The 13,815-nt window shown below is 37.6% G+C and overlaps 1 protein-coding gene and 1 long non-coding RNA gene across 2 annotated transcripts; both read left to right on the top strand.

Moving 5' to 3' along the window:
• Nucleotides 1-4,226: 4,226 nt before the first annotated feature.
• Nucleotides 4,227-8,403, top strand: LOC148731182 (uncharacterized). The gene is made up of 10 exons (XM_088761897.1): nt 4,227-4,397; nt 4,939-4,971; nt 5,264-5,296; nt 5,552-5,635; nt 6,138-6,218; nt 6,343-6,384; nt 6,610-6,675; nt 6,844-6,891; nt 6,977-7,080; nt 8,302-8,403. Exons 1-10 carry the CDS (start codon nt 4,331-4,333, stop codon nt 8,401-8,403), a joined length of 660 nt encoding a protein of 219 aa, XP_088618023.1. The 5' UTR covers nt 4,227-4,330.
• Nucleotides 8,404-8,870: 467 nt separating this feature from the next.
• Nucleotides 8,871-12,435, top strand: LOC148731181 (uncharacterized). Its single transcript, XR_016001625.1, has 2 exons — nt 8,871-10,136; nt 11,747-12,435. It is a non-coding gene; the product is annotated as an uncharacterized LOC148731181 (long non-coding RNA).
• Nucleotides 12,436-13,815: the final 1,380 nt, after the last annotated feature.

The raw sequence follows: 13,815 nt of genomic DNA, 5'->3' as shown, positions 1-13,815 counted from the left end.
TCAGGCCTGTATGGGACTCGAACCACTGACCTCTGCGATACTAGTGCAGCGCTCTACCAATTGAGCCAACTGGGAGCAGGCCGTTAAGTTGATTCGTAATAAACCCGTGAAAGTGATAAATCAGATAGAATGAAATATATGAAGTTCATATATTTTGAACTGCGGTATTAGACACGTATGATGCACGATCCTCACAGTAGATAGCGCTATTTAAGCAATAGCGAAAATCAGACCTGAAAAAATCAGGCCTGTACGGGACTCGAACCACTGACCTCTGCGATACTAGTGCTTACTACGAATCAGCTTAACGGCCTGCTCCCAGTTGGCTTGTTAGCTCAATTGGTAGAGCGCTGCACTAGTATCGCAGAGGTCAGTGGTTCGAGTCCCGTACAGGCCTGATTTTTCTCAGGTCTGATTTTCGCTATTGCTTAAATAGCGCTATCTACTGCGAGGATCGTGCATCATACGTATTTAGGAGTTACCCTAGCTAAATAAAAGTATTTACTACTACTAGATTACTACAGTTAAGAAAATCCTCCCCTCCGAAAGCAAAGAACCATCTCCACAACTCAAAGTCGACGGTCAAGTTATAACTGAAAAGAGCTCAATCGCAAATTATTTCAACAATACATTCGTAAATACAGCTGTCAACCTTTGCAAATCGTTTGTAAATGCTGCATCGAAACTCTCGTGAAGTATATCTTTAACAGAAGCTACGAACGCTACTTTTCTGTTTACTGACAGTTCTGAAACTGCTGTTCAGTCGGAAGGCCGACGACTTCAATCAGGCAAAGCAGTGGGCTTAGATAACATTCCACAAAGACTTCTAAAGGACGCTTCTGCAATAGTCACAAAACCTATTAACAGTAATAATTAATAAAGGCTGATAGTTTCGAAAGAAACTGTTTGGGGCTGCGTCGGCGGGAGTAACGAAATAATTTGGATATATCAACAGAGTTGAAATGGTAAATTGGCCACCGTAACGATTACAAAAGCTGACGTTTCAAGCAATAATTAATGCTTCACTGTCTCAGAGCAGAGTTCCTGACGACTAGCTTTTGTGGACTTGCGTAAGGCATTCAACACAATAGATCATTCTCTTTTTGTCAGGAAACTGCGCTATTTTGGAATCAAAAGCAAAAAACTGAACCGATTTGAAAACTATGACTGGCCACACCCAAGTTTTGGCAATGCCGGACTTCTGGATAATTTTCAAAGAAGGGCATCCAAAATTGTTTCAAAATCTAAGGATAGTGGTCAAGCTTTAATGGATCTTAAATGGCCTTTCAGTAAATGTTATTACAGTCGAGAAGAGACGAACATACTTTTAAAATGGTTAATAAATGTATTTTTGGTAATTGTCCTCTAAACCCAACCCTAACCCTAATAATATCAGAACAAGACAGGGAAATTTGCTTCATTTGCCTCGCGCTAGAACTGAAACAGCCAAGAAATCTTTTTTTTTTTTATCATGGATATGTTGTTTATAATAGTCACGTTAATTAGAGTTTTCTGTAATATTATATTGAATAAGACTTTTTTATTATTTTATATTTATTTTTGGATCTATTCACCAGGGCTCCTATTGATAGCAGAGCTTTAAGTTCTGATGGGACTACCCTGATGTTGGGATTTCTATTCATTTTTATTTTTATCTATTAAAATGGGAGTTATATGTTCATACTTCTTTGTAAATGTTACAATGCGCGCTGCCCTATTCTTCACTAGCTGTAGGCGGTTTAAGAGAACCTTAGGTAATCCATATAAAATAGCAGTACAGACAGTAGTCCAAGTTGGTGGTCACAAAAGGATGAATAATTGCTTAAGCAGATTCACGATCCAAATATGTACTGATCTTACTGATATCAGTTAGAAGGAAATGACATTTTTCGGAAATATTTTTAATGTGGTCTTCCACATCAGCACTGAGATCGAGTATCACTCCAAGATTACGAACAGAAGAGGAGAATTGAATAGTTTCACCCCCAACATACAAGAACAAATTCCAATTTCGCCCATGTCAGTGCGAACCGAGCTCTGTCTAAGTTCCAAGCTATTCTTGACTGTTGTTAAAAGTTATTGTGATTAACGAAAACTAAAGTTTTATTTTAACGTTGATATAAAAGTATCAAACATTTATGTGGCGAATTTTGATATTTAGGTAGCCGGACAATTTTTTAGAAAGTTATCGGCATTTCACTGAGGGACTTTCCAGCAACTTTACTAACCCAATCGAGACAGGCTTAGTTTGTCCTCCTACCATTTACCAAGTGTAATTACAAGGTGCTACATCTTTTCGTTTATTACAAAGTGCGATGGTCTGTTCTTTCCACCTAATTCCACACTCCCCCCGCTGGGGCATGGCATTGATAGGTGTATCAACAGTAGCTGTATATTTCATGAATAAAAATTGTGCTGCAAGATAAAAATTTACAGCAGTGATGAACATGGCTGAAAACTGCAAACCATATCCGTTATCAGCAAATGAAACAATTTTATGATTGTCATAGTGCCAGAAATGTTTTTTTGACATTATCAATTTTGTTAATTGAGAAACTAAACGTTTTCACATCTGCCTGTGGTGCATCACTTTATTTGACGTAATATAAAACGATTGTAAAGAATTACTTTCCGAAAACATAGCTATATTAGAACTATTGCTGCAATGACCACAAAGTAAATGTAAATACATTTTGTATATGTAAACACATTACCCTTTTCTTTGAGGAAAACAAAAAACCTGCAGAGAAATCAGGAGGGAAAAAATATCCCGCAGAGCATTTAGAACGGAAAAATATCCTGCCCAGCAGATTGCTAGAAAATTTTTTTTCATGACCAGAAATCACCACCCCCCCTTCCCCTCTCCTCAAAAGTTAAATGGTCGGCCGCTTACTTCAATTCAAAAGCCTGGAACGAAAGCCATTAGTAGCACACGAAAGTCGTTTCTGTTTGCATTATTTTGATTATCACCTAGCAGTTTTTGCGTTTCCATCGCCGAAATTGCCCAAGAATTACGAAAATAGTTCTAATTATTTTTTTTTATTTCATGCGCGAGATCAATGCAGGCAATCCCAACCGGGCAAGATCGGCCCATCTTGCCTGCTCCGGTAGCCAATCAGAACACAAGGTTCACTTCATCTTGCCCACTGGCGCTGCAAGCGATGTAATAAAGACTGTTACTACAAAGTGCAACAGCTTTTTCATTACAGGGTGTGACAAGTGTAATTATAAAGTGCGACAAGAGTTATTACAAAGTGCGACAGATATAGCAAAGTGTGACAATTGTTGCAAAATTGCGACAAAACAGCCCTTCAAACACCTTTTTCACGATCCTATGAAGCTGAATAATTTGACATTTGGCCATACCATCCAAGAATCAATTGTGTTCTAAAATGTTGAAAGTTGAACAGACTCGAATTAAAGAGCCAGGTAAACAAGGAATGCACCAAAATAGAGGGAGGACCGTATATTCCATCCGATGATGGAAAAAAAAATGTCGATACGTGAAGGATCGAACTTATAAAAATTCTCATCGGAAACAACTGACGGTGTATCATAATTCATTGAAATATGAAGACTATCAATCGTATGTTCTCGTTTGAAAGTGGCAACTTTTATATGATGTGCATCCTTAAAAGGAGCTTGTTTCTTGACCCCTCCTTCTTGATCAAATTAGCATTCAATAATGTGGATCACAATAATTATTATCCAAACTGATTGCAGTTTTATTTTATTAAACGGCCCATTTAAAGGTGATTGTTCACAATGGAACGTCCACATGTGATCCCAATGGATCCAGATAGCCGTCAAAGTGAGAAAAATATTCATTAGCAATTATGAGATGTAAGTTTTCAAATGTCATGTCATTTACCGGCGAGTACATTTAAAGCGCTTCGACTCTCTTACATCTTTAATTTATTTCGACCGTTTTTGTTGATAAAGTACTCAAGCAGCAATGTCGACGGACAGGACAAGACGATCAAGAAGTATGAAACGTTCTTTCATATTGCTACGCTACTGCGATCAGCTGAAAGTACCGCGTCCCAACATCCAGCGGGTGTTGGAAAGTAGTGGAAGAGTCACCCAGCTGGAATTTCCGAACAACTCCAGTACAGCTAATCTGCAAGAGATCGTATTGAATGGTTTCAGGAAGCATCTAAATAGTAGGGAGGCGTCGAGGTAAAGCTGACAAATAGTTAATAGGAAGTAACAGATTTCTGGCCTATAAATATGTATTATGTAGCGGTTAACCGTTTTTGTTTTTAGATTGCTCTTTTATCGAACTGTCAGTGGTTCTAACCTGTTGACCCTGGCTGGCACATGGGATGATATGTGCGGGGATACAATGAAGGCAATGTTCAAAAGCCGCTGTAGAGTGTTCATGCGATTAGATCGAGGTAAGATAACTCTTAACGAAAAGGGCAAGTCAACTTCGTAGTTAGAAAAGGCCCTAGGGAAAGAAAACATTTGTATAACGACAAGACATGTCCAAGTCGCAACAGCAGTCCCGATAAACTTTTAACGAGGATTACTGGAAAATTCGAACCAAGTTTTCCGACATAACTTTTAAAAGTATGCTGAAGTTTGGAGATAGAGCACGTTGCGGTACTTCATGCTTCACGCGAGCGACGATGCGCAAGTGGCGGGGTCTGGCCCGAGTTGAATCGAGTCTTGACTCACTAGTGCACGGTACAAGTGCTGAAGAGATCTACTTACAACGTAGAAAATGCATTTTTACAGTGTATTCGGAAAAGTTCGTTTGTTCACGGGACTGAAGAACAACAATGTCTAGTAGAATTATGGTTACGAATATCTGTCTCATTCAAGGAGTACTCATGTTAATCTGCACCATATTTAACTATGTCTGCACTCGGCTCAACTACATCAGACCGTTTCTTTGAAATGTAATGAATAACGTCGTCGTTCTCTCTTTTTCAGATAGCACGAATCAAGATCAGGATGGCGAAGCAGGTGATTATTAATTAATGAAAAGATCAATATCATATTTAAGCATTAAAGGTTTTTCGAAGAAGATCGAGCACCCGCCATATACCGGTAATTGTAGAACTTTCCTTGCCTCCTTGCCAAGGACGTGATTGAAATTCATTCCTAGCTTAATTGATTGTGATGTTCTGATAGTAATTGCAGTTTCCATGAAAAGATGATCTTAAGTGATTCATGATGTGCTGAACCTGCACTCGGCTAAACTACATGATTCAGTTTCTTTTAAATTAACTTAATAACGTCGTTCTCTCTTTTTCAGATAACACGAATCAAGATCGAGATGGTGCAGCAGGTGATTATTAACGAAAGTTCATATCATATTTATGCATTAAAGGTTTTTCTTAGACGATCGAGCACCCGCCAATTATCGGTAATTGGAGAACATTCCTTACCGATTGAAATTCGTTCTTAGCTTAATTGACTGTGATGTTATCATTAGTAATTGCAGTTTCTGTGAAAAGATGATGTTAAGTAACCTAGAATACTTTCCAAGAGAATCACTTTATTTCAACCCGATCGTTCTTTTCTTTAATGCTTGATACAACAGGGCAATCAACATCAGGAACTGGAAATGTTGGAATTGGGGTAGCGAGAGCCCCCAACCAGGTGGTTGTGGTAGACCCTCCAGAAGGTACATGACATTATGTGTTATGATTAATAACTTCTAGGATAGTCAGAAATGAAACTTGATTTGGTACCAATAACTGGGGCTGTAACGCGAACATGTCAACTGGTGTTTAGATGAGAGTATACAAACACGTAAAAACTTGTGTTAACATTTAATTTAGGTGGACCCTAAAATAGCCATCCATATATTATTTGATTTCAAATAATTTTTATGGCCACTGCCTCCTATGGAGGTGAGGCCATAATGTTGACTTGGTTGAGTGAGTGAGCGAGCGAGTGAGTGTGACTGTAGAATTCGAAAGGATAGATGGATAGAGGAATGGTGAGGTTCTTGAGGTAGCCAATATAATTTTTCATTTCTCTTTGATATTATTATCATTATTTTAATCATTAATTTATTATTATGAATATGACTATTTGTTACCATCTATTGGGTACTCAAAAAGATGTGGGATGTAATAGTAGTAGCCATATCCAGTCTTAACTGCCTATTTTTTTTACTTCAGATGAAAACACAAGTGATGAGGAACTTGGTAGACCTATATTTACTTCATCACCAATAGTACATCAAGCACCCATTGTAGCAGGTACATGTAGGTATACTTTCCACACTTTTTCTGTCTGGAGAACTAAAGTGTAGGGTAGCATTGCTCTTGCAGCTTTAATGAACTTGTTTTCCTTTTTTTCTCTTTTTCTTTTCCTTTCAATTAGGTGACCAGAAAAGAGCAGAGATGTTTGTTGAAAGCCTATATGGTAAAGATGAAGGAAGTTCAATATGTAATTATTTCTGGAGTTGAGTTACAAACGGGATGGGCATAATTATATTGCACAAAGAGATATTAAGAATGAAATACCCACTTGAAAAGACTATGAGAGTTGTAATAACTTGAAAGACAAAACTTATAGCTGAAACTAGTCAATTCATGCTGTTCATAGTCTTTGTAATCATTCATCCTAAAGCTGTTCTCAATTTCCTAGAGTCAGTAGTCACATGCTGTCCTATGGCAGTGGATGGCCACATTTTGGCTGCACAGGCAGTAGAAGGTAATAGTGTAATCCAATAATTATATACAAATTTTAAAGGTCAAATATTGGCTTGTCAATCCTAGTTCAAATTATATTTTGATAGGTTTTGAACATGAATATTGTAAAATAATGTAATAGAAGAAAGGGAGATTAAGTTAAAAAAAAAAGACATGTAATGTTTTTCAGTGGGAACAGTGGAAGAGGAGGTGGCTCAACTGGTTGGTGGAGAAGCGAGTAAGTAAAGACTTGGAATGAATCATCTTAATCTGGTCCTGCAAAAAAGTTATGTGCTCAATTGATTCTACATTCTTACTGTTAGACCCAAGATGTGGACCAGCCTATGATTTACAGCTTCTAAGAAAACTAATGGTAGCACATGATGTGCCCCCAGTGCTACCATTCCTGTGCATAAATGCACGAGAAGTAAGTGTGTGAAGGTTTGTAGGGATGATTTTAGATAAGAGTTGCATACAAAGTCTCTTCAGGTTATGATGGACAAGTCACAGTTGGCCTAGTCATAAGCATGTGAAACTTCAGATTGTGTTGCAGTCAGGTTCATGACCTTGCTATATGTCAGGGGGTTTTGTGTTTGAATGAAATACATTCTTCCTCAGAGTGCCTATTTCCAGCCTGCACCATTAATGACCACCAGAAAACTTGCAGGGAGACCTAATCAAATGCTGGGGATTAACCTCTTAGGAGCCAACAGCTATACATGACCTTGTTTCTTGAGCTAACCGCCTCCCGGTTAGCTCAATTGGTTAGAGCGCTGGACTGTTGTGCGGGAGGTCGAGGTCGATGGTTCGAGCCCCGGCCGGACCAACACTCAAGGTCTTAAAATAACTGAGGAGAATGCGCTACCTTTCTTTAATAAGAAATGGATAGACATTCTAGTCTTCTCGGATAAGGACGAATAAACCGTAGGTCCTGTCTCCTGCATCTATTAATTAGATAATTTGGTTAGGCAGGGGACGTTAAAGAACCCACTCACGAGATTACTGTGATGTGGTCTGGCCTGTTTACTGGGAATTGGAGGGAGGGGGCATCTTCAAATAAGTTTCCTTTGATTGTTTGTAAAACTGCTGATGCAGTCTGGCCAAAGTCCCCCGAACAGTGTTGTGATGCGCATTTGATCATATCGACATGTTAATTTGCGCAATATAAATATTAATTTTTTAAATAAATAAATATTAAACTATCATTTCTTCATGGGACTCACATTTCATTAATTATAAGTTCTAATGTTGCAATTTAGAATCAAGTGTAGTATTACAACTGACTGAGGTCTATCTTGGGTTCATAGTGTTCTTACATAATTGTATAAAATGTACATGTAACTTTGTGTTCATGTTTAGTTTTTTTAGCGCTTTGCGTCCGATTGAAGTGTTAGAATTGTGACACTTAATGTTTTGACATTTCTAATCAATTCTTCCCATTCCCTAAATTATACAGATGAGTCATCACTAGTTGAAGGTTGCATACATCAAAATACACTGAAATGAAACGCGTCTTATGAAACTAGAGGTTCTGCACGATAATGTTTGGAAGGGAAAGACAAAATTAATGTTGTGCATTTATACAATTAAAAGCAATTATTATGATAACATTTAAAAAAATCTTATTACATCTGAAAATTGAACTCAGATGAGAAAGCAGTGCCACCAGGACTGTATTCCTTTGGTGCTCATCCACTACAAAGCTTCGCAAAAGGCCATGGATACCCTTACCAAATCTACATATATGTGACATATATGTGACATAGGTTCAATTGTTGCACATATATGTCACATATATGTGCATATATGTGACATATAGTTAAAATGCTACAGTCATTTCTACATATATGTTACATATGTCTGCATATATGCGACATATATGAAAATTGGCGAGGATGAAAACATATATGTAACATGTATGCAAGTTTGCACATATATGTAGCATTTATGTTTGCTCATATTTATCGATATAGCCTTGCATGGACTGATACAGTAAATTGAGGAGTCCCTAATTCCATTGTAGGGTTCAAATATTACATGATGCAGTGCTGTTTTCATTTTTATTACACTGTATGAATAATAAACTTAAAATGGAAAAGTGCTTATATCAATCTCTATAAGCACATTATATATACTCATGCATGCAGATCTGATTGTGAACTATTAAATATTTAACATTTTGCCAATCCTACTTAAATGATAACGTCAGTGGCCAATTTACCATTTCAACTTTGTTGATATAATCAAATTATTTCATTGCCCCTACTGACGCAGCCCCAAACAGTTTCTTTTAGAAACTATCAGCCTCTACTTAAACGATAGCTTGCATGTATCCTGCTTGAACCTTTCTCTCAAATGAATTAATGCAATCCAAGTTTTTGGTGAAGCTAGGCTGGGTTATTTATGCTGTCATCATAACAAAATTGCTTAAATTATTTGATAAAAAGTGAGATTCTTCTGAACTACAAATACCAAAGAGAAATACCTGAATTTCGGTGCCACTAATTCTTTAAATACATGTAGCTACAACAGGCAAACCATATAGCAAGGATAAGCTCGGATGGTGTGGGTCTCATGGCTTGTGTACAGCTTTACCTTATGGCCCATGCATGTATCAAGTCTGCAAAGTACTTTTTAAGAGCATTCAATGAGCTGACACACTTAATTGTTAAGTAATCCAGGAATACAGTGCAAATTAATCGAAGCAATTACACCTAAAAGACAATTTCCATTTAGATTGCGAGCAACCACCAAAGTAAGGATCAAAAGAACGCTCTCAGACAGTTTAAGTAGTGAACCTGGGTACACAAAGGGATCCTTAAAAATTTCTGTTTGATCGGAGATGTCGCCACCAACTGATTTCTCTTCATCATCTGAAAAGCTTTCACGATAGCTTCTTCCATCACCTTCAGAGACACCGCTCCAATTCATGTCCAAAATATCATCGCTGTTGTCTTCAGGCGAAGACATTCCTTGATGTTCCGGAGATGAAGGCAATGACATATCTGACATAGTCTCCGACATACTCAAGTCCGCATTAATTGTCATCACGGTCATCTGAATACTCTGATTTGCGATTTCCTAGCGAAACATTCCCACTTTCCTCGGGAGTTTGCTCATCTTCATCTGAGGTAAGTTGTACCGTTTTATCCTGCTGTCGATAAAAAGTGCTTTTGGGTTTTTGAAGGGATACTTCTCTTCGATGAATGTTGTGGCCATCTCGCCTTCTTAACGTTCCACCATTTTACATGGCATATAAAGCGCATGCCCTCTCATCACGAAAGACCACAATGCCTGAGGGCACGCATCACGTGGTAATATTCATGTGACTAGACAAGAGCGTCGACAAGAGCGGGAGTTTTTGAGTTGCAAGTGCCGAAGCATTGTTTCATCGGATAAATTTCGCTAGTGTTCTCCCATTTTGGACAACTTTTCTCATAATGAGAGAAACAAAGGCGCCTTCTCGCTTCGCTAACGGCTTTGGTAAGTCATGCAAAGTTAACTGCGTTATATGGATAGTTGTCTTAGCTGCGAATAAATGCTTTCCGCTGTACCTTGGTTCCAGAGGAATTTTGTTTGAAAGCTAGGCCGATTGCGGATTCAACTTTGCCATAAAGATTCGCTACCTTCGGCATGTTTTGAGAGCGTGAAATTTCGGGTCATCCTCGGTGTAAAAACCTGATGTGGTTTTCTTTGTGTCATGAGGAATTGTTTTGCTGTACGCTTTTGTTTTTAATGTTTTGTTGTCTTTGTTTTACGTCACTCGTGAGCTTTACAGGTTTTTACACCGAGGATGAGCCGAAATTTCCGTTTGTTTTCATTGATGTCAATACAGAGGCCACTAAATAACAAAGGACAGTACAGTGTTTGCTTTTCCATGCTGCAATAGATCTTTTCGCGGTAAAAGGAGGGCAGCATGGTCGAGTGGTCAGCGTGTCAGGCTTGCAATCTGTCGCTACTGGGTTCAAGTCCCGCCTTGGCGACTTCTTGGATTAGCCCCGAATTTCAAATCCTCGGCCATGCTTGAAATATAGCTAACTGGTTTGCCTTCGGCCAGTTGGGATTCTTAACAACGTTATTTTCAATTTGAATTATTTGTTTAAGTTGTTTCGTGGAAAACCTGTAAACTAGCTTCTAGCTAAGTGTTTCTCCACGTTACACTGTTTATTATTATAAAACTGTTTATTAAAATCCGCCATTTTGGAAACGGGGCAAACAGAGCGAGAAGTGTTTGTACGCAATGTCAAAAAACGTCTGTAATATAAAAATCTGGACAAGACTTCCGTATTATATCCCCATACTTGATTATGCATTCAATTCTTGGATAAAGGAAAGCAGAGGAAAAACAACGTATTTCCTTTGGGACTACAGCTTTGTTTTTGATTGGTAGGGGGTTATACGAAAATCTTTCCAAAATCTGCACAAACGTTGATGGTGAGGGTAATATGGAGGCCCAAGCATTTCTCTATTTAAAATTGAGGGGGATATATAAAGGTAAGCTGAAAAGTGGGTGATCGTGTTTTTAATTTTCCTTACATCTGTCTGTAAACCCCGCAAATTTTTCAAGGTCAGGGAAGAGTTACTGGGGAATTTTGCAAAAATTCAAGGAAAATCTTAGTTCTCGTCAAAGTCAGTGAAAAGTAGGGGAATGTTGATTTGAGGGTTCCACAGAGGTTTGTGAAGTAGTCGATCAAGTGTAGCAAATCGGATAGAAAGCTTAAAAGCGATGGAGAAGTGTATCATAGAACAATAGAACTATGCTATTCCGAGAAATTTCGTAAATCGTTCCCTGCATGTCTTTAGCCTTAGCCATTTTATATTTGAGTTGTGCACCCCAAGGAAATAAAACAAACCATCAAACCCTGCTTAACTCTGTGCTAATAATATTTTGTGCACTGCGCTTTCGATAATTTGGTAATTAATTTAATTCAACGTCAGTGAAAAATGTTTTGAGGTCAGTGAAAAGTCAGAGAAAAGTCAGGGAATTTTTTGGGTTCCAATGAGTGGCAACCTTTTGTTAGTATTACTATATTTAAGATATATCACAGACTAATCTATGATTCTAAGTATATATCTTGCTTCTCATTTGACAGCATTTGTATAGTCCCAATTCAAGAACTCAAAAGTGGCCCTTGTGCAAAAAGCCATCCAGGACACGTGCACAGGATGCCACAGAGGAATTTCAAAAAGGAAAGAATGTTGACACTATATCGTTAGCATGCACTTGCGTTTTATGACCCTTAATCTTGTCCAATACATTCCATTGAAGTTCATGCACTCATCAGTAACCTATATGGGCAATAGACTTATCATTTTCTCAGTTGAATGCCTGGTTTATTGTTTGATGGGTTCTGAGTTAATGTTTTTGAATGTTGCATATTTGCGGGACCATCCATTGAGGGAGATTGTTATCTGCTTTTTTTATCTATAATGCCCTTGAAAATAGAAAAAAACTTGATTGTGGCAATTGATGTGCTTTAACTCAAGAGAAGTTTCTCCAACTGACCTGTAATTTACCAAGTACATGTCACTGGTGTACATGTTGTGGTTCAGTTTTATCCTAGGTTCAATTTTTATTTTCGTTTGTATTAATTAAACTCTATCATTATTGCATATAGCCATATATCCAACAACAAATGGAAATAAAATTTGCCTGTAGGATAAAACTGAAATACATCACTTTGATGCGGTACGTTGTAATTCAGGCCATTTTATTGATGTAAACGCTCATTCACTTTGTTTAAGGAGGAATACAAAATATATGCTTTGTTTGCCACAACCATATATGTCTATGAGCATTTTCTTGCTTTACATTTGGGTACAGCTTTTCATTTGCATATACAGGCTGTTGATGTTTTATATAACTGTTTAATATGAAAAAAGATTGGCTCATACAATTTAGAAGAACTGCAGAAATGTAATGGTCAAGAGGCCAACTCCAATGTAGCTTTGTTGGTTTATTAGCTTGACGTTTGGACCGTCTCAGTCTTCCTCAGGAGCATACTAACTACAATAAGATTAGTATGTGATTAGTATGTAATTAGTATGCTCCTGAGGAAGACCGAGACGGTCGAAACGTTGGGCTAATAAACCAATAAAGCTACATTGGAGTTGGCCTCTTGACCATTACATTTCTGCTTTTATTTACGTTATTTCAAGAGCCCACGATCGCTTCAGTGATCCTCCAGGCAGCGCGTTTGAGACTGATCAGCATTGTTTGTGGGACCCCTTACAAGCTTCTACATATATATATATATATATATATATATATATATATATATATATAACTAACTGCAGACAGTACTGTTTCGGCCTTCTGGGCCTCATCAGTGCAGTGCTAATGCTAGGATGGAGGAGAACCAATATGGTCACCCCAAACGATCCAACCTTTGTGGTATCGTCTAAGCCATGCCAGAGTGCTCAAACTAGAGTACACTAGCGAGCATGCGCAATTGCAGAGCAATGACTCATCCTAGTTAGAGTGCTCAATTTGGACATGAAAGCAAAGCTTTGTATGCCAAAGAGCTATATATATATATATGTATATATATATATATACAATTATTTAGGAAAATAAAAATTAAAACTTTGCACGAAGTTTTAGTGCGAAGTTTTAACTTTTATTTTCTTAAATAATTGTTTACAAAGCTCCATGATTCAAGGATAAGGTTTTTTACGTTTATATATATATATATGAGTTCTATTTTCTTTACATATTAACAGGTTTCGCAAAGCCTTACAGAAATATATGATTTTGTGATCTCAATTAAGGACTGTGGTTATTCTTTATTGACTGCAATTGTTTTTGGCTAGCTATTATCAACTATAATACATCTATGCATTTAGGTTGACCTGCATATGCATGCCCTCACCAAATCTACATATATGTGACATACATGTTACACATGTGTGCCACATATATGTGGCATATATGTGCAACGATTGAACTTATGTAACATATATGTCACATATATGTAGATTTGGTAAGGGTGCATTTGTGGTTCCCAGGTTCCACATATATGTTACATATATGTTACATATATATGTCACATATATGTGATATATATGCAACATGAGTGCCAAATTCCTACATATGCCACATTTATGTTACACATGTGTGGCATATATTTGACATATATGCCACATATATGTGACATATATG

The sequence above is a fragment of the Stylophora pistillata genome, chromosome 5 (assembly GCF_964205215.1).
Source record: "Stylophora pistillata chromosome 5, jaStyPist1.2, whole genome shotgun sequence".
Lineage (NCBI taxonomy): Eukaryota > Metazoa > Cnidaria > Anthozoa > Scleractinia > Pocilloporidae > Stylophora > Stylophora pistillata.
This window is presented reverse-complemented; position numbering and strand designations above follow the sequence as displayed.

Coding starts and splice junctions, on each gene's coding strand:
- LOC148731182 (XM_088761897.1), top strand. CDS start 4,331: ATGTGCGGGGATACAATGAAGGCAATGTTCAAAAGCCGCTGTAGAGTG. Junction 6,219..6,342: donor TCAAGCACCCATTGTAGCAG/GTACATGTAGGT, acceptor CCTTTCAATTAG/GTGACCAGAAAAGAGCAGAG. Junction 7,081..8,301: donor TGTGCATAAATGCACGAGAA/GTAAGTGTGTGA, acceptor AATTGAACTCAG/ATGAGAAAGCAGTGCCACCA.